A 22,432-nucleotide genomic window follows, 5' to 3' on the forward strand; every position below is an offset into this window, starting at 1 on the left:
TTCAGTGTGCCCAGCTCAGAGTTATACTGAAAACTTATTTGTATCAAATAGCCCAAAAATGAGTGACCAAAACCCAAGGCATTAACAGTGTTTAGAGATACAATGTAGGGAGAAAATGCTATAATTGCTTAGTTTTAATTTTATGATGTATGATTGGAGATTTCTGGAACCTATAACCAAGGCAAATATTGCTGGTACAAGAAAAGGGAAAAGACAATCTTATAGACCATAATTATCTTAAAACTGTGTATAACTAAAAGACAAGTAAAGGATAAAAAGCCCATCAGCTGCCTAAAATATATTATATAACCACCCAGCAATTTATCCATCATCCTTTGAAAACATTCATGCCTATTGTAGTCAGAGCTTCAGGAAGTCAGCATTAAGATGTAACGCTGAAAAGTTACACCCCTTAGAAAATCCTATAGAACAATATACATGATGTTGTTAAAGCTTTTAAAAAAACATATGGTAAGTATTTTTCAGTTAACTTTTTTATCTAAAAGAATTTTCTTGATCATCTCAAATATAGTGATGGGTATTCTCTATGAAAACTTTCTATGGAATGTTTTCTAATATAGCAAAATTACATTTTTATGTTAAAATAAACATTTATCAGTAGATCAGCTGATTTTTTTATGAAATAAAAAATTATATACACACATGCACACCCAAACATTTCTTAAGAACTTGAAAATGCTAAGATTTCTCTATTATTTATATCCTTTTCATAATTTTTAACAATATGATGGTATGTGTTAATACATATAGAATTAAAGAAAGTAAAATTTCAGAAGTAAATTTAAATGCTGTTTCATAATATGCTAAAGTCAGTTTCAAAAACTTAATTTGAATATTTTTTAGTGATGACATGCCAGGTAGGTAATATTCATTCAGGAAGAGATATCTAATATCTAGAGCAAAGGGTTAATTCTTGACTTGTTGCATTAACTTTTTGACTTATCTGTTATATACACTATGCACTGTCTAACATCAGCCACAGTTAGAACAAAGTGGGAAGTTAGAATGCTTTTAAGGAGCTTCAAAGTTGTATTTTTTAGTGTGTACCCAGGATAGGTACCTGGTTACCAGCAGGGGTGTCCCAACTACCTTGATGTTTATTAAAGGCTTACAGCATATAATATTTTTTAACATCAAACATATTGGTAAATAAATAGTTCAAATTTAAAATCAATTACGGTGAAATTTCCCATATTTACTATTGAGAAAATCTTTCATATTGAAAATGAATTACTTTACAATAATCTATGTCATGGAATGAGTTTCAATTCATTGAAAATAAACCATATGATATTTGATGAATTAATATAGTAATAAGATACTCAGTAACAAAGTAATGAAGTATGAATATTTAGTCTAACATCTTCAGAATTCTTTTTCACGGACTTTAAATCCATAAGTAAAAGTTAAAAGTGTATCTTAATAATTTTTTTTTTTTTTATCCTCCACTGCAACAGCTCCTTTACTTTGCAGTGAAAATTGATTTGTATATTCTTTGCCTCTGAGTGCTTGTGGGATTTTTTTTTTTTAATTCAGACAGAAAGTCACAAAAATTATACTCATCCTCATCAGTTCACTCAGTCCCATGTAATTAATTTTTTTTTTCATCTTGATCTTTTGTTAGCACTTTTATGAGTTCATCAGTTTTTCATTAGAGTTCTGAAAATGCTTATTCATTCAGTTCAGCAGTACAGTCAGTTACCAGAAACCTGTACTTGTCAGAGTCTTTTCCATGAATTTCTTGAAGATGAAACCCTTTTATAGGAACATATTTGCAAAATCATCAGAGTACACCCAGAACTGTCTGTAAATGACAAAAGACTTAAAAATGACCACGGTTAAAGATTTGATGAAAGTTCATAATAATGCAGTTGACAAGAAAATTAGTTATTTCTGAGATATACATTTTAAAGTAGTAACTAGGATTATTACTTATAACATTATACCAGAACATATAAGATTTTTAGAAATTTCATGTAATGTCTGAAACATTTATATTAACATATTTCCATACATATTTCCGTACAAATACAAATATAAGATTTTTAGAAATTTCATGTAATGTCTGAAACATTTATATTAACATATTTCCATACAAATAGCCCAATGAAAGTTTAGTATTAGTTGTTTTGTTTGTTTTTTTATACTGCAGATTCTTATTAGGCATCAATTTTATACACATCAGTGTATACATGTCAATCCCAATCGCCCAATTCAGCACACCACCATCCCCACCCCACCGCAGTTTTCCCCCCTTGGTGTCCATATGTCCATTCTCTACATCCGTGTCTCAACTTCTGCCCTGCAAACTGGCTCATCTGTACCATTTTTCTAGGTTCCACATACATGCATTAATATACGATATTTGTTTTTCTCTTTCTGACTTACTTCACTCTGTATGACAGTCTCTAGATCCATCCACGTCTCAACAAATGACTCAATTTCGTTCCTTTTTATGGCTGAGTAATATTGCATTGTACATATGTACCACAACTTCTTTATCCATTCGTCTGTTGATGGGCATTTAGGTTGCTTCCATGACCTGGCTATTGTAAATAGTGCTGCAATGAACATTGGGGTGCATGTGTCTTTTTGAATTACGGTTTTCTCTGGGTATATGCCCAGTAGTGGGATTGCTGGGTCATATGGTAATTCTATTTTTAGTTTTTTAAGGAACCTCCATATTGTTCTCCATAGTGGCTGTATCAATTTACATTTATCTTAATAATTTGAAAGCATTATTTTAAATCCCAAAGTATCAGCCTCTTACCCAAATATTGAACTCATTTGTTAAGATCTTATTCACTGTACCTTGTATCTTTTCCTTTATTTGATTCCTTGGTTTTAATTGAGATCAGAGATATTGATTTAGAGTTAGATAAAGCAGTATTATTTGCTAACAATGTAAAGTTTGAGTTACTGTTAAAAAGGTTTCTTTTCCTTCTGTCAGTTTGGTGTCAAGATTAAGTCTGTTTGCCATCCATCTGTTATTTACTGATCATGGAACAAGAATTAGAAATCTAGTGAGTGCTCAGTTTGCTCTTAGTACACTGTAGTGCAGTCTGGTCTTTCTGAGTACATAGAATACAAAAATGTCTCAGATCCAACCCATGTTTTTTTTTTCAGTGACAAAAATTGAAACAGCTATAAAAATGAAGCTAAAGAAACATCCCTTGGTTGGCCAAATATATCATTGAACATTTTAAAAATTATGTTCATCTCCAAAGTTGTAGTTTTATGATTCAGAACAAAAGTAATACAACACGCTATAAATAATTAAAAATTATTTTCTGGCCCTTCTATGTTCCACTTTGCAAGCTTTATGCATACTCAACACCTTATACATTACACATTTTCCCACACATTTTTACTTTTTCTAGCCTATATAATATTTAATGTACATCCTATCAAAACTATTTTATCACTGTGTATCTTTTGTCCATAATATAAATACAAATATTAAAAGGTCTTTGAAGGCAGAGCTATAATCAGAATATGTTCCCTTCACTTCTTTGTCAACATTTTATTTGTTCAGAAAATTATCAGGCTATCTATAAGCTTTTCAGTGCTAGTTGAGCCAGAAATTTGCTGTTTGACCCTAGGGTTCCCCTCTTTTTTTCCCTCCCTAGCTACTTGTGAGAGCTTATTTAAAATTCTGAGTTCTCCCCTGGCAGCCACAGTTAGAGTTTCTTTGGCAAATTAAAAAGACTAAGAAAAAACATGCAAAAGCTCAGTACTGTTTCCAGTGACCTACATTTGTAGCCAGCTTTTAAAAGATGGTATGTGCCTTATTTTCCAACGAGGAAATGAAAGATAAGATAAAAATATAAAGGAAAATAAACCCACCTCTCTGTCACTACCTAATGAGAAATTTTTGATATAACACTAAAATAAACACACATTTGGCATTGATGTTTGTGCATCAGTCAACAAAAAAAAGGAATTTTGCATGCAGTAAAGTGGCCTGAGTTATATAGCAAAATGCCACACTGTGTAATAGGATATTTATCCTTAAGAAGATGAAATATACTTCGAATCTGAGCTTAGATTTTAATTTCTGTGTTGCTGCTTAACTAGCTACAGGGCCTTGCACAAGTTCCTTAGCCTTTCATATTAAGATAGGGATGATATCCTGCCTACCTTATTCCGGAGTTCCAAATTAAAAATGAAATATCTGGGGTTTTGCTTTCTAAATCTTAAGACACATATTCCAGCCCTCACATTTACTTTAAAAATTTTATTTTGAACCCATAAAAAAATGAATGGTTGTGAATACTTGATGGTTTTGCTATAGGCAAAAGAAATATTTAAATCTTAGAACTATTATTAGTTTTATCATTCTTGGAGAAGAAGCCATATAAAGTCAGCATTGGGAATATTAGAAATAGGGTTCATTTTTCTTTGAATACTTTTCTGAAAAAGTATTCAGAAGAGAAAGTATTCAATCCTTTTGGGGGTGGATAAATGACTTCAAAATTTGAAAACCAGAGCCATTCAAACTAAAAGAAAATCAGCCTCCCAAATTAACATGTTGTCCCATTTAATGAAACATTAAAGGATACCTTGGAAGGAGAAAGGCTGTATGCTATCAAGGATCATAAATTAAATAGACAGTCTGTGAAGATTTATTATGTACGAAAGGATAACTCTACTGTTGAAAACCCCCAAAATATAGGGCTATTTCTCCAGCTAGTGTTGGGATGATTCTTTCAGTGTTTCTTTTCTAATTTAAGTTTTGTTCACCAGAAACTGACAGGCAGTTGCAGAAAAGGGCCTTAGTTCCTCACATCCATCTTTTCACATTATGGTATATTAACGAAATCAGAGGCATTTGAAACGTGCTTATTGTTTTTGTAAAATATTCTCACTACAGTTTGTGTGTGCATACATGTGAGTCTGAAAGTCTGTGCTAGATTTCAGAAACATGGTAGAGAGTATTAAAATGAAGACTTAAATTGGAAGTAGAAAACAGATCTGAAACTATGAAGTGAAGCTTCTTACCTTGCATCTCTTAAAACAGACTGTAACATACAGGGTGCTTAGAATTAAAGAAAACCTATTTTATGCTTTTACCCAGTTACCTCTACTTCTCAGTAGTCAATGAGCAAAAAGAGAATGAGTTCTACTCTACTAACACCAAATACACTACAGAAAATAGTTTTCAAATTTAATAAAAATAAAGTGATATCCAGTTTCATTTAGTACCCCACAATATCCTAAGGATTTTTGTTTGTGACACTTTCCATAAGCTGGGTTTATTCTGGAAAAAAAAAAAAAAATGACCTCAAACAAATAAAACCGGTCACTTGTTGTGTGCTCCTGAGTTAGGAATTTAACTGATCAGGACCACTTAAATGAAGGTAATGCCTGATTTCATTCCTAATTGAGATTTCTTTGACAATAGATATCCATGAAACTTTAGAATACTTCTTTTCCAACAATGTAAAGATTTAGTAAATAATTATAAGATTATTGTCACTTTCTTAACTTCTAAAATAATTATATTTAGAAATGTTTTGGTTACATCGGTTTTTAGAAATTAGTTTAGTTTATATTCAATTAAGAGACTTAATACTTAAAGGAATTTTGTAGGAATTCTTTGCCAACATAAGAATCCTTTTATAACTTATTATTGCATAACTTGTTTGCTTAATGTAGATTTTCATATGTCATATTTTCTTAAAACAGGTTAATATACACCCTTATACAGCAAACATTTACTAAAAGGAGTTATTACATATAATCTCACTAATAACTAAACCTGTTAATACCAGTGAGTAAGTGGAAAGTTTAGTCTACTTTTTAAAACAATTCACAAAATGTTTTGTAATCAAGATACGTCCTATTATAAGGACATTGTTCGCCATTCACTATTCTTTCTATAACTAGGGACATAATATATATAAAAATATACATATATACACATATACGTGTGTGTATGTATACACACACATACATAGTACATATACACACACAGAAGTTCACATTTTTAACAATAGTAGTTACCTAATTAGTAGCTCTCTTCACTTTAACTTGTATTATCTCTCTGAGTATGAGTTTTATTGGTTGTGCAGTCAGAGCCGGATTAAACATTGACATCATTGAATATAAGAACTTTACTTTGTAAAAAAACCTAGAAAGGAAAACTCCAATTTTTATGGATAAAAGTATTAATAGATTCCAACAGTGCATTCTTGCCTCTCTATAAGTAAAAACATGGTATTTTTATTTTAAGCTTTCTTCTTAAGAAGTCAGTTTGAAGTAAAGAGACTGTTTTGAAGGAATGTGTAATACAGCCCTTAGGTTTTGATTTATAAAATCATAAATTCTGTATCTAAGTTGATCTATTGAGGAAAATTGATAAAATTAATATAGACCTCATGGAGACTTGTTCTTAACAGCTTGACAGTTTTGATTTTTTTTTATATATGTGAGAAAATAATTACAGAAGCTAATATCAGAATGCCAAGACACTCAGTGCATTTCCGCTTAAACTCCTTTTAAGTCAATGCCATCAATAGACAGTACTGAAACCTGTGGCTGCTTTGGTCAAGACTAGGAGTGCTGTTTATGATGTTAGCATTGCATATTGCTAGATAAGGAATGTAAATTTGCCTGTACCTCATTTTCCCATTCTCACTACTAGATTGCAGTAGAACTCAGAGGTTAATACATGTCTAAATTGCTTTGAGATCCTTCTATGACTGGTGCTCTTAAAAATGTGATGGTTTAGAATGTAATGTTTTAAAATAATTAAATTATATTTGCATTTAATTGAAGATATTATTATTATTATTAAACTTAATGCAACTCTTTCTCTTCATTTCTGAATACTTCTAGTGCAGACTTCCATTTCCTTTTCTTCATGTATCCTGCTCCTTCCCTCTATCTTAGTTAAGAAAATTGAAAGAGAGGTTTGTCCAGCCTTCTCAACACATTTCTGGTTTACATTTTAAGGAGAAACGTGATTTGCTTGCCAAATTACAAGCATCAGTTTTGTCAGTTGCTTAACTTGGGAGTTTAGTTAAAATAATTTTTGTATACTGATGTGAAAGTGTTTTTCACCATCCTTCTTGTAATAGCAGTAATTTTTCTATCTTTATATTCAAGAAAAAATATCTGAAATTGTACTAAGATGTCCCCTAATCTGTACTGCATTTGGTTTAAAACAAGATAATTCACTCATTACTAATCTTAAAATCTATGAGTTTTAAAAACATGTAACATCAACTACACCCCAGGACCTTCTAACTTACTCCCTGCAGTCTACATTTCTGAATGCTTTCAACAATTAAAGTCACTCCTCCCCCCATACTTTTGAATAGTTAAATGAAGATAATGTGGAGAACATACCTTTACTAAATAAATATTCAGGTTAAATATCTGGACCATGTTTGTATTCAAATTATGATAATCAGTAATATCTTTGGATTTGTTTCTCTTTCCAACTTTCAGAAAATAAGTATTCCCTCCAAAAACCCTCATAAGTCAACAAAGTAATATACTTACTGATACAGTATAATATACTTACCAATACATGCATAATGCTTAAGTAGTATTAATTATACACTTACCAAAACCTGCAAGGATCAAAAGATTTTATTTTTAAGAAGGATTTCTCATGCTGCATGGATTATGTTGCTACATAATAGCTCAGTAGTACTTCTGCTGAATTGTAAAATAGCTTAGAGAGGAATATGATGCCCATAGTTGGTGTAATGCATTGGTAATTAAGAGGGTGGGAGGTTAAGCTTCATTAACTGCTGAGGGATTGTATCTTGGGTTTTATTATGCCCTAGAGAACATAAAAAGTGAGAAGGGTCAAACTGTTGGAATCAGATTTTGCTTGTGCATCTGCCAAAACAAAGACCACAAAATAATAAAGCAGTAAGCACAGAATGACATGAGTTGAAAAGGGAAGAAATATATCTACAGCATCTTATGGATAAGGATAAGTGTTTCTGGTGAAAAAAATAAAACTTAAATACTGGAGTATACTTTGGTATTGAAAGTTTGTAATAATTTCGTTTCATATAGCTTTTTTAAAAAGTCGAATAAATAGTTGTTTTTGTCCAAAGGTATTGCCAATTTCTTTATTCTTGTTAATTTTCTAACTTGATGTATTTGATTAAAAGAGAGACACTTTATACTTTCCATACTATCTTCTGTGGGGAACTTATGATGCCTGCTTTTTATTTTTATTTATTTATGATCCTTGTTACCAAATGTATGGGAACTGTAAGCACCACATTGCAGAAAAGAACAAAAAATCTGATGTATATTCTTCCTCTTAGGAAACAAGGATATAACAACCATATTTGATGTGTTCTATTGGTACACTGGGTTAGAAATCAAGACGGGGGATTTTCGAAAGTATGAGGGAGGATGCTGATCTGTGATTGACGGCTGTAATAGTTGATTATTAAAGAGCTTATTCTTAGCATTCTCTCAAAATAGACGTTTTATCAAAACATCAATTAAATTTTTTGTTTGATTAGATACAGGCATTGCAACAAATGGTAGAGATTACAGATACAGTGGTCATCTCTGATAGGGTCAATGATTCACCGTGAGCAGGGTAGGTGATGGCATACTTCAAAAATTTTAGGGCTTACAAATTTAACAACATATTGAATACAAACTCTTACAGAAATTTCTGAATATTAGAAGACAAAAGTACCAGAATATTTTTTTCCCCCAAAATGTCATTTCTTGGTATATCTAATCATTCATTTTCACTTGAAGAGAACAGGAAAATGGATTTCATTTCTTACATTCCCTCCATTCCTCAGTATCATGTCACATTTTTAGTTCCTTCCTTTTCTTCATGTTTAGTCCTTAACTTTCTTGTTCTGCTTTTTATTCTCTTCGCAGCAAGTTTTTTTTCCCACCAGTTTTATTGAGATGTAATTGACATATAACGTATATTTTAAGGTGCACAACATAATGTTTGGGTATATGTATATATTGTGGAATAACTACCACAATAAGTTTAGTTAACATCCATCACCTCACAGTTACAATTTTTTTCTTTTGATGAGAACTTCTAAGATCTACTCTCTCAGCAACTTTCGAATATACGATACAGTATTGTTAACTATAGTCACCATGCTGTACCTTTATCATGTACAGAAATTATTTATCTTATAACTGGAAGTTTGTACCTTTTGACCACCATTGCCCATTTCCCTGCTTCTGGCAACCACCAATCTATTCTCTGTTTTTATGAGGTCAGATTTTTTAGATCCCACGTATAAATGAGCTCATATAGCATTTATCTTTCTTCATCTGACTTATTTCAGTTAGCATGATGCCCTCAAGTCCATCATGTTGTCACAAATGGGAGGATTGCCTTTCATTTTTTTTTATGGCTGAATAATATTATATATCTAAAACATTTTCTTCATTCATCTTTTGATTGATACTTACGTTGTTTCTATGTCTTGACTATTATAAAAAATGCTACAGTGACATGTGGCTACAGATATCTCTTTGACATAATGATTTCATTTCCTTCAGATATATACCCAGAAGTGAAATTGCTGGATCATATGGTAGTTCTATATTTAATTTTTTGAGGAACTTCCATTACCGTTTTCCATAGTGGCTGCACCAATTTACATTTCCACCAACAGTGTACAAGGGTTCCCTTTTCTTCACATCCTTGCCAAAACTTGTTATCTCTTATCTTTTTTATGACAGCCATCTAACAGTTATATAAAATAAAATACATTAAAAAAATTTTATGCTTGATAAACAATATATATGTCTTCATTGTATTAAAAAGTGTTACCATTTTTTATTTTTACACTTTCTACCTCTTTATTCCTTTTTTATACTGCTGAATTATATCTTCAAATAATTTTTTCAGAAAAGTTTTGTTGTAGGTAAGCTTTTGAAACACTATATACCTTTTAAAAAATATTTTGCACTTATGGTTAATAGGCAGTTTTCCTGGATGGAGAACTCTGGGTTTAATATCAGATTTCCTCGTATTTTGAAGACATTTTTTCCTTGTCTTTTAAAATCCAGTGTTGCTGAGATATCTAATGCTAATCTATTTCTTGGCCCCTAGTAACCTCTAATCTGCTTACCATCTTTATAGTTTGCTTTTTGTAGAATTTTACATATGTGGAATCATGCAGTATATAATATTTTGTACCTGGCTTCTTTCACTTAACATAATGCTTTTTAGGTTAACCATATTCCTATATATATCAGTAGAGTTTCTTTCTTTAACTGATTTTTTTAGCCATTTACCAGTTGATGGACATTTGGGTTTCCACTTTTGACTATTAAATGAAGTTGTGTGAACATCCACGTACATGTCTTTGTATGGACATGTTTTTATTTCTCTTTAGCAAATACCTAAGAAGATAATTGCTGGATCATATTGAAAGTGTTCACTTTTTAGAGAAATTTCCAGACTCTGCTCTAAAGTACCTGTGCAATTTTGCATTCTCACCAGCAGTGTATAAGAATTCCAGTTGCCTGCTTTCTTTTTAACATTTGGTGTGACCATTTTTTGAATTTTATTTTAACAATTCTCGTGCGCACATTGTCCACTTTGTAAGAGAATAGTATGAAAGAAGGTTCAAAGTACAATCATATCTTCTTTCTGAGATATTTAAGGGTTAACTGAGAGGTCTATGGGTGCATGCTGCCCTGAGCCAGGAGAGGGAATTAACTAGTCTTCAATGACTGAGGAAATAATTGTAGAGAAAGTAAGGAGGAGGCAGAGCTGAGGGAAAGGGAGAAAAGAAGAATGAAAGACAATAACCTGACTTATTATGTACTTTGAGTTTGACATGCAGTCGAACATTCAGGTAGAATATTCAGAAGGCAGTTAAAAATCTAGGCCCAGAAATTGCAGAATGATTGGAAACAGAAATTTGTTAGCGATCATTTATTTCACCCTCAAACATTTATTGAATGCTTATTGTGTGCCAGATACTGTGTTATGGACTGAATGTTTGTGTCCCCCCCTAAAATACATGTTCTTCTTGCATGCAAAATACATTTAGTCCAACCCAAAAACCAATAGTGAACCTGTGAAACCAGGCAAGTTATGTGCTTCCATAATACAGTGGTGGGACAGGCATAGGAGAAACATTCCAAATCCAAGGGAGAAATCAGAAAGAAGGAATGGTTGATGGATCCCAAGCAAGTCTAAAATTTAACAAAGCAAATTTCATTAGATCTTAAGGCCCAAGAATAAGTCTCTTTGGTTCAATCCTCTGCCCTCTAGGCCCACTGGGGTAGAAACATCATGCCCCTTCAGCTGGGCGGGGCACCCTTGTAAACCGAGGTGGGGGCAGTCTTATCTCTCAGGCCTGTGCACTTCAGGCCTGTGGTGGGAGTGGCAGCCCTGATGATCTCCGAATCAGTTTTGGGGTCCTTATTCTCTTTTCTTTCTTTTTTTTTTTTAAAGTTTTTTTGATGTGGACCATTTTAAAAGTCTTTATTGAATTTGTTACAATATTGCTTCTGTTTTATGTTTTGGTTTTTTTGGCCATGAGGCATGTGGGATCTTAGCTCCCCAACCAGGGATCGAACCTGCACCACCTGCATTGGGAGGCGAAGACTTAACCTCTGGACTGCCAGGGAAGTCCCTTTTCTTGAAGGATAGTGCATGTTTGAAACCAAATAGCTCTGTGATCTTGTCCTGTAAAGTCAAAGAATTCCTTAATTCCATCTTGCCTTCTGTAGTCCCTTTAGTTCAAACTGGCGGCCTCTCTACTAGTATAATCCCATCTCTATTCCTCGCTTCTGTGAGATAGCTGATTAAGCCTAAGAGTTGTACCCATGATCTCTTTATCAAATGATTATTCAGCCAAACCCTTAGTGTACTTTAAGAACAAGCTTTCTTATTTTTTGCAATATTGATAGGTTGAAAATTTTTCAAATCTTCAAGTTCTGGTTCCTTTTTGCTTATCAGTTTCTTTAATTTATCTCTTTCCTTTTGTATTTTACTATAAGCATTCAGGAGGAACCAAGCTGTTCAGAAATTTGTTTAGAAATCTCCTCAGCTAAATATTCAGTTTCATCACTCACAAGTTGTACCTTCCACAAAACAGTAGAACACAGTTCAGCCAAGTTTTTTGCCACTTCATAACAAGGATCACCTTTCCCCAGTTTCGAATAATATGTTCATTTCCTTATGAAACTTCAACAGAATCACACTTAACATCCATAATTGTAGCATGTACCTCAAAACTCATCAGCCTCTATCCATTACCCAGTTCCAAAGCCACATTTCTATTTTTACGTATTTGATACAGCAGCATACCACTTTTCAATACCAAAATCTTCATCACCTTGGGCTATCATAACAAAATATCAGACACTGGGTGGCTTAAACCACAGAAATTTATTTTCTCACAGTTCTGGAGGGTGGGAAGTCCAAGATTAAGGTGCATGCTGATTCAGTTTCTAGTGATAGCTCTTTTTCTGACTTGTAGCTGGCCACCTTTTCAGTGTGCTCACATGACTGCTCCTTTTTGCGTGTGTGGGGAGAGAGAGAGTGCTTAATCTCTAGTGTCTCTTCTTATAAGGACACTAATCCTATTGAATCATGGCCCCATCCTTATTACCTCATTTAACCTTAATTCCCTAAAGGCTTTATCTCCAAATACTATAATATTAAAGGGTTAGAGTTTCAACATAAGAATTTGCAAAGACATAAACATTCAGTCCATAGCAGGTGTTAATGATGAAAAGAGACTAAGACATAGTCCCTACCCTTAAGCAACTCGGAGTGGAATCACTGAAATTTGAGAAGTCTTTTTTATCTAAATAAAGACATATGAAGAATTTTTATATAGACTTTTTTTTTAAGTTGAGACTTCTAAAACACTACTCTAGGAATAATGCTGGCAACGCTAGCAATGATACAAAGTCACATGCTTTTTGTTGTGTTGAATTTTGTAGTGAATGCAATATGTACATTCAGTTTGCAAGGAAGAAACATTTGTAGTTAATAAAATGGAAGAGGAGAGATGGGGGGAGTGGGGTAGACTGCTATATCCTCTACTTCATTTCTTTCCTTTAATGTTGCAACTTCACTTCAGAGAGGGTCTTTTGGATTGGATAGTCATCATCATATATGGATATTCCCAAAAGAGCTTTCTTTGTCTCAAGCACCAAGCACTCTTCTAATCTGATGGTTTTAATACAAAAACAGTACTTCATGGAATAAGAAATATTTAAGCTGTTTTTCCTTAGAAGAAAGATAGTATACCTAATTGGCCCTTTGAGACTCCATAACTCACTCAATACTGCAAAATAAATTGTTTTGAAATGCCTAACATTGGTGGGAGGTGTTCCTTTTAATATTGATATAAAAATGAGTTTGGAGTTGGTGGGGTGTGCACAGACCACCATCAGCTCTTTCTTATGGCACTTATTTGCCTTATTATTTCTGTATTGCTTTTTTTTTTTAAGTTTTTGTGTCTATTTATAGATAAAATATGAAGATTTAGTTCTCATTTAATACCACACATTCTCTTTATGTCTCTGTTTCTCCTTTCAGTATATTTAAGTTGTCTTCCCTGGTCAAGTCAGTTATTCAGTGTTTACATTGTGTCAATTTATTCGTTACAGTATTTAACATTCTATAATTATATTTGTATCCCCTTTTTTGGTACACCAATTATTTTTTCTGAAGTTAATCGTTGCCTCATTTTTTTCAACTGTATCAATTATTAGTTCATCTCCAAACTTTCCGCTAAAGCCCTGAAACTCCTCCCTAATGTGTTTAAGCATCATGTCCCTAGACTTCTCCATCTTCTTCTCCCAAATGGATTGTTTGCTCTCTAGGCTGTCTACATAGCTGTTATTCTGGTGCTTCCCTTCTTCATCCTAGCAGTTGCCTTTGAGAATGAATGGAAGTAGAGGGTAAGTGTGAGATGATAGAGTTGTTTTTTTTTTTAAATTTTGTACGTCTGAAAATTTTACATTAGTTTGGTTGACTGTAGAACACTAGGCTAGAAATAACTTCCCTCTGTAAAGTCCAATGTTGCGTTTGCAAAGTTTGATGCCATTCATATTCCTGACCTGTCCCCACCCAACCCCTGGAAGCTTTTCAGATATTTTCTTTTGTTCCTCTTGTTCTAAAATGTCAGAATTATGTGCTTTGATGTAGGTCTATTTTCATTCACAGTTTGAGTACTCCATAGGATTTTAAATCTAAAATGTCATATTTTTCACTTCTGGAAATTTCTCTTAGATTCTTTCTTTGCTATTTTCCTCTGCTGTATTTTCTATTTTTTCTGTCTGGAAGTGCTAAATCTAAAACTCTTAGAAGAAAACAAAGGTTTTCTTTGACCTTTGTTTTCTTTGACCTTTGTTTTCTTTGATCTTGGATTAGGCAACAGTTTCTTAAATATGACACCAAAAGTACAAGCAACAAAAGAAAAAAAACAATAAATTGGGCGTCATCAAAATTAAAGTTTTTGCATCAGAAGACACTGCTGATAACACATATATATGGAATCTAAAAAACAAATAAATAAATAGTCATGAAAAACCTAGGGGCAAGACGGGAATAAAGACGCAGACCTACTAGAGAATGGACTTGAGGACACAGGGAGGGGGAAGTGTAAGCTGGGACAAAGTGAGAGAGTGGTAGTGTATATATGGACGTATATATACTACCAAATGTAAAATAGATAGCTAGTGGGAAGCAGTTGCATGGCACAGGGAGATCAGCTCGGTGCTTTGTGACCAGCTAGAAGGGTGGGATAGGGAGGGTGGGAGGGAGGGAGACACAAAAGGGAAGAGATATGGGGATATATGTGTATGTATAACTGATTCACTTTGTTATAAAGCAGAAACTAACACACCATTGTAAAGCAATTATACTCCAATAAAAATGTTAAAAAAAAAAAAAAAGACACTGCTGAGAAGTAAAAAAGACAAACCACAGAATGTGAGAAAATATCTGTAAATCATGTACATGATAAGGGTCTAATACCCAGAATAAATAAAGAACTCTCACAACTCAACAACATAAACAACCCAATTAAAAAATGGGCAAAGGACATATAGACATATTTCCAAGGAAGATATACAAATGGCCAAGACTAGCACATGAAAAGATACTCAACATCATTAGTCATTAGTGAAATGCAAATCAAAACCACAATAAGATACCACTTCACACCCACTAGGATAGCTATTTTAAAAAAAAGAAAAAGTGTTAGAGAGGATGTGAAAAAATTGGAACCTGCAAACATCGTTGGTAGGAATATGAAATGGTGCAGCCACTGTGGAAAACATTTTTGTAGTTCCTCAAAAAGTTGAACAGAGCTCCCCTATGACCCAGCAATTCTTCTCCTAGGTATATACCCAAGAGAACTGGAAATATATGTTCACAGAAAAACTCATGCATGAATATTCATAGCCACTTTAGTCTTAATAGCCAAAAAGTGGGAACAATCTAAATGTCTACCAGTTGATGAATGGATAAACAAATGTGACATATCCATACAATGGAATATTATTGAGTCATAAAACAGAATGAAATATTCATACATGCTACAACATAGATGAACCTTGAAAACACCATGCTAAGTGAAAGAAACCAGACACAAAAGGCCATGTGTTATATAATTCTGTTTATATGAAATGTCCAGAATAGACTAAACCATAGGGACAGAAAGTAGATTAATGATTGCCAGGGACTAGGAGAAGGGGGAATGGGGAGTGACTGCTTAGTGAGTATGCGGTTTCTTTTGGGAGTGATGAAAATGTTCTGAAAGTAGAAAGTGGTAATATTTGCATAACTCTGAATATACTAAAAATCACTGAACTGTGTACTTTAAAATGCTTAAAATGAGGAATTTTGTTTTATGTGAATTTTATTTCAATTAAAGATACATATCTATATACATGTATATATATATATATTTATTATTTATATATATGAAAACCTTTATATATATAACCTTATATAAACCTTATATATATAACCTTTGGATGGATGTAACTAGAGTGTACTTTCTATACATATTTTGAACATTTTCATCCTTAGCTTTAGGAAATGAGCATCTGTTTTATCAATACTAAAATTAGAATCATTGTAATTTTCACCTTTCTTGTAACAGTTTTTAAAATAGTGAAATGTCCACCATAGGAGTAGATGCATATTTAATAAGATATATAAGGAAATGCTTGCCTGTTTTTTGTTTACATATGTTAGCTGTATTAATGAGGTCTCTAATATTTTAGGTCTAGTTCTTTAATACTATACACCTTAATGTTAGAACATTTCTATTCAAAATTGTTATAGTTTAATCAATGAAAGAAAGTGTGGTATACATTTTAAAAATATACATTCCATCTCTTTTGCAAAAAAATTTTTCAATGTTTTTGTTGTTCAGTTTTGGGTGACCTTTGTTATAACTATTAGTAAGTGTTCCTGAGATTGAAAAGAAGTTAACACAAATATTTATGCTAAATATTGCCTAATATTGGCAATACAAAAATGTGCAGCTCTGAGTAATAGTTAAGACAATTATTTGAATTCTCATAATCGAACTTTTATTGAATGCTTAACATGTGGCAGGTACCATTCTCTGCATTTACATTTTTAACTCATTTATTACTTACAACAAACCAATGAAGTAAATACTATTATCTACATTTTTCCATTAATCAGTGGAGGCATATAGAGGTGCTATTAGTGGTCAGCGTAACCACAGACACAACTCTAGTTGTAAAGTCAAGATTTGAATCTAAACAGTCTGGATGCAGAATTCAAATTCATAACTACTGTGTTGGGTTGAACTATATGCCTCACAAATATTTGTTTCCATTGGAAAAATAAGTTACTTTATATTTTGTAAGAGATTAATGCTTTGCTAGGAATGATGTATTCAGAGTTTTAATGATACAACTAGTTTCTAATAGTGGCATATATTATAGAGTGAATCCGCTTTGAGATCTTTTAGGAGGTGACTAAGATATATGATGGTTACTGTATTTCTAGGTGATTAGTTTACATGATTCTAAGCATAAGTAAATTTGATCCTGAAAAGTAAAAGTTGCAACTTGGACTAATTTATGACGTGGCACAAGATTATGTTTACTAATCCAAATGCCCCACATTATCTTTATGATTCTAGCTAATAAAAAACAAAATTATTGCTTGTGCTTTCCTTCTCCAAAAAACATGTGTACCTTTTTCTTTGGATTATTTCTATAGTACCTCTTCACAAAAGCATGTTTCTATATGTTTTCTTGTAGCCACTCAGTAGGTCACTCAGTAGTAGGTCAGCTTCCAAGAAAGAAAAGGAAAATTGGAATTCAATGTCTCTTCATTTAATCAGAGATTTTAAATTCTATTTTCATTGTTAAAAGAAGATCATAGGCTTGCAGGTGCAAAACTAATGTTTGATATGGGCAAAATAAATGTCTTTATTCTTAGTTGTTACTTCACCCATTATTTTGGTGAATGAGTTTTTTGAATTCTAGAATTACAAGCCAGTAAACAGATTACGCGCATGCTTTATTTTTACCTTGTGGCAAACATAACAATAATTACATGTAATACATAAGTGCTAATTCTAGACTTTGCTTGAAGTGTATAAATTTTTCTAATGATCATAGCCTCTTGCAATAGCATTTGATTTTTGCTAGTATAAAAATGTGAGTATTTTCTTTAAATTCTAGTTCACTGGTAAAAAATTAAACTTCACATTTAATATTATGTAAACCCTCTTTCTCTGCTTTAGAAATATCCATATTGTCATGATTTTATGCTTAAATCAATTTGAAGGTGTCAATTTTTAATACATTGGAAAGTTCTAGTATTGCTAATATTATGATTTAAGAAAATTATCACTTTTTTTTTTTACCACAGATGCTCAGTAATATGTCATTCTGTTTTCTTAGGAACTTCCTGCACCATTACTTGATGATAATTGTAAAAAAGAATGTGATGAAGACATATGTAATCATAAAACAGAATCTAACATTAAGATGAAAATAGCTTGGCGTTACCAGTTATTACCCAAGATGGAGGCAAGTCAATAAACTATTTCTAAAATTTGCAAATATATTTGTTTTCATTTTACAGGATCTCTTGTGGTATACTTGTTACTCTTTAAATGTAATACAATGTATATTTGTTTATTTAAATAATTAGTTATTTCATTTGTAAAGTATCTTATCAAGATGACATTTTCCCAGTTTTATTCTGAAATAATTGACGTATGTCACTGTATAAGCTTAAAGTATACAGCATGGTGGTTTGATTTACATATGTTGTGAAATGACTGCTAGAGTAGGTTGAGTTAACATCCATCATCTCATATAGATAAAATGAAAAGAAAAGAAAGAAGAAAAAAAAATTTCTACTTGTGATGAGAATGCTAGGATTTACTCTCTTAACTTTCCTATATATTATTCAACAGTCTTAGCTATAGTCATCATCATGTACATTATATCCCTAGTACTTATTTACCTTATAACTGGAAATTTGTAACTTTTAACCACCTTCCTCCAGTTCTCCCTCCCACTACCCTCTGCCTCTGGTACCCAACGTCTAATCTCTTTTTTCTGTAAGTTAGTTTCTGTTTTATTTTGTTTTGTTTTTAGATTACACATGTAAGTGAGATCAAACATTATTTGTCTTTCTCTGTCTGACTTATTTCACTTAGCATAGTGCCGCTAAGTTCCATCCTTGTTGCAAATGGCAAGATTTCCTCATTTTTTATGACTAAACAATATTTCATTATATATATCTCACAACTTCTTTATTCATTTATCCATCAATTGACACTTTGTAAATAAAGCTGCTATGAACATGGGGTTGCAGATACCTTTTTGAGTTAGTGTTTTCATTGCCTTTGAATATATTCCCAGAAGTGGAGTTGCTAGATCATATGGTAGTTCTATTTTTAATTTTTTGAGGATCCTCCATACTATTTTCCATAATCACTGCACCAATTTACAATTCCACCAACATTGCACAAGGGTTCCCTTTTCTCCACATCCATGCCAGCATTTGTTGTCTCTTATCTTTTCCATGATGGCTGTTCTAACAGGTGTGAGGTGATTATTTTAACAACTTAACATTGTGGTTTTAATTTGCATTTCCCTAATGACTAGTGTTGTTGAGCATATTTTCATGTACCTGTTGGCCTTTTTAATATTGTCTTTGGAAAAATGTTTATTCAGGTCCGTTGTCCATTTTTAAATTGGGTTAGTGGGTTTTTTTACTATTGAGTTATGTGAGTTTTTAAATATATTTTGGATATTAACCCCTTATCAGATACATGGTTTGCAAAAAACTTTTCCCATTCCATAGGTTATCTTTTCACTTCATTGATGGTTTCTTTGGCTGTACAGAAGCTTTTTAATTTGATATAGACATACTTGTTTATTTTTTATTTTGTTGCATATGCTGTAGGTGTCATATCCAAAAACTTATTACCAAGACCCATGTCAAGGAGCTTTATTCCTGTGTTTTCTTCTAGGAGTTTCATGGTTGCAGGTCTTACATTTAAGTCTTTAATGCGTTTCAAGTTAATTTTTGTGAGTAGAGTAAGATAGGGGTCCAGTTTCATTCTTTTACATGTGAATATCCAATTATCCCAGCACCATTTATTGAAGAGAATGTCTTTTCTCTATTGAATATTCTTGGCTACCTTGTCAAACGTTAGTTGACCATATATGCTTGGGTTTATTTCTGGGTTTTCAAGTCTGTTCCACTGGTCTATTTTTCTGTTTTTATGTCAGTATCATACTGTTTTGATTAATATAGCTTTATAGTATAGCTTGAAATCAGGAAGTATAATGCCTTCTGCCTTGTTCTTCTCTCTCAAAATTTCTTTGGCTTTTTGGGGTCTTTTGTGGTTTCATATAAATTTTAGTAGTGTTTTTTTCTACTTCCGTAAAAAATGACATTAGAATCTTGATAGGGATTGCATTGAATCTATAAATGGCTTTTGGTAGTATTAACATTTTAACAATATTAATTCTCCCAACCCATGAACATGGAATACCTTTCCATTTATTTGTGTCTTCTTCAATTTCTTTCATCAATGTCTTGTAGCTTTCAGAGTAGAGATCTTTCACCTCCTTGGTTAAATTTACTCCTAAGTATTTTATTGTTTTTGATGCTATTGTAAATGGGATGATATTTCCTAAAAATAAAATTATGGTTTGCTTTTTTTTTTTACCCAAATAGATTATTGCATTTCTTCCATAATCTCCCTATAGAATCTTTTATTCTAGGGTTGCAAGACAGAGTAAGTGAACTAATTAAGCCATTTCTATCTAGTATAGTTACCCATAAATATTCAATATAAGTAGTGGTTCTTTGGAATTACTGTTTTTATTCTTGTACATTTCATTTTCAACCATTACATTTTCAAGCTGTCTGGTAACCTCTCCTGCCTAGGATAAACTAAGAGACAGGATGTGAGGGGAAATTTTCTGAGAAGTCAAAACATATGTCACTAAATCTGCCTACTAAATAAAGCTTATGAACTCTGCTCCTATTGAAGGCCCCTCCATTTGATTGTTTCCTTCATTCATTTTTCAGAACACTTTAATGTCTACCAGACATGATCATACTGGTAGAAAAGAGGGGGAAATTCTATCTGAATAAGACAATTCCCATACTCCACACTTCTCTAGTCTTCCACATTGACATCAGCGTTACCTTTCCCAAGTACAGAAATATGTTTATAACACCCCTTAACTGAAAATGCCTAATTTGGTTTCCTGTTTCCTGCCCCCTTCTAAATGCATGGCAGACTGTCAATCACATTACCTTCCTGCCAACCTTAGACATAGCCTTAGAATTCTCTGCAGAGGGTCTGGGTGGTCACTACCAGTTTATAAGAATTAGAATGTGAGATGAAACCCATTATAAACCCGCAATATGAAATATAAACTTCTCAAGTTGTATACAAGATTTATACCACCTAATCCAAGCCTACCTTTTTAGTCTCTGTCCTGTGTGTATATAAAACACTATATTCGCCCATCCTATGAGAACTGCTCTTTGTGAATTGCTTTTATTTCTGCTGGTGATGCTTTTCACTTTCTTATTCAACTCATCCTTCTCCAAGGGCAAATGATATGTTATTATCTAATTTCTTATATTTGTTTCCATAGCACCACATGCATTTTAGAGTACTTCTCTACATTGTTTTATAGTTATTTGGTTGTATAATTCTTTTCTCCACCAGACAGAATTCTCTAGAGGACAGAGAGCTTGTTTTATTATATTTTCTGTTGTATCTCCAGCACCTATGTTAATGCCATTTATTCATTCAGTCAGAAAATATTGATTAATCATCAACTGTGTACCAAGTATAAAATGTGTTGTAATAGGTGGATATTAAGCAGTGGTAAATTGTTCTAATTTAAATGGGAAAGCTATTTGAATAGTATCATTTTTAAGTGTGATTTATTTAAATGACTGTGAACAAACTGCAAATTGGAGAGGGGTTATTTGCAACTCATATAGTAGAATAAGGAATAGTCCACTAGCTAAATTTTTAAAAACAGGAAAAAAGTAAAAAAGAAACTTAGGTAGTCCTTAAACATACAAGAACAGATGCCAAATTTCAATTATAATAAAAGAAATGCACATTAAAACTATACTGCCTGCCATTTTTCTATTATTAGATTGTCAATAATCTAAAATGTTTGGTAAGACACTAAATTAGCAAAGGTGGGAAGAAACTAGTACTCTCATACTTTGCTGGTAAAAATGTAAATAGGTACAGCTTCCGTGGAGGGTAATTTGGCAGTATCCTTCAAAATTACAAAAACGTATACCCTTTGATTCTTTTGGAAATTTACATCATGAATATATTTACTCAGATGTACAATGAATTATGTATGACCTACTTATGAGGCATATTTTTTTAATAATAGAAGATTGGAAATAACCTAAATGTCCATCAGTAAGCAACTAGTTAAATAAATTACAGTGTATGTGGACAGTAGAAAACCATACATTTGTATTAAAAAGTAAAAGGAAGCTGTATGTAATCAGAATTTGTTGCAGGCATAGCTTAGAATGTGATTGAGAACTGGGTACAAGAGGCCAGAATAAATGTAGTTATTCTGCTTGGGAAAATGTGAGTTAATTTATAAAGATTAAAACAGACAAGCAATGTAGGGACTAGCACCTGAGAACCCTAATAGCAAAGAACTTCATGCCTTTAATCTGGCAGATTCATTTAAGTAACTGGGCTTAAGGGTGACTCTTTTGTAAAGAGTGACTGTATTTCTAAGTTTTTCTGCTGGTATGTTCTGAAAGTCATTAAGAACTTAAGCTCTAAGTTGAATTTAACTTTTGTGTAAAGACAATATACCAATTCAGTTTTAGATCATATAAAATACTTATATCTTCCATTTCTTTTATTTTTACTTTTATCTCAGCTAG

General features: G+C 32.5%; 1 protein-coding gene across 3 annotated transcripts in view; it reads left to right on the forward strand.

Moving 5' to 3' along the window:
- Positions 1-22,432, forward strand: part of ELP4 (elongator acetyltransferase complex subunit 4) — a 226,676-nt gene that overhangs the window by 35,683 nt on the left and 168,561 nt on the right. For all 3 annotated transcript variants that reach the window (XM_036860381.1, XM_036860382.1, XM_036860383.1), the window contains exon 4: positions 17,917-18,045. In XM_036860381.1, the coding sequence (XP_036716276.1) occupies positions 17,917-18,045 (129 nt within the window). The remainder of the gene's footprint in view (positions 1-17,916; positions 18,046-22,432) is intronic.

The sequence above is a fragment of the Balaenoptera musculus genome, chromosome 8 (assembly GCF_009873245.2).
Source record: "Balaenoptera musculus isolate JJ_BM4_2016_0621 chromosome 8, mBalMus1.pri.v3, whole genome shotgun sequence".
NCBI lineage: Eukaryota > Metazoa > Chordata > Mammalia > Artiodactyla > Balaenopteridae > Balaenoptera > Balaenoptera musculus.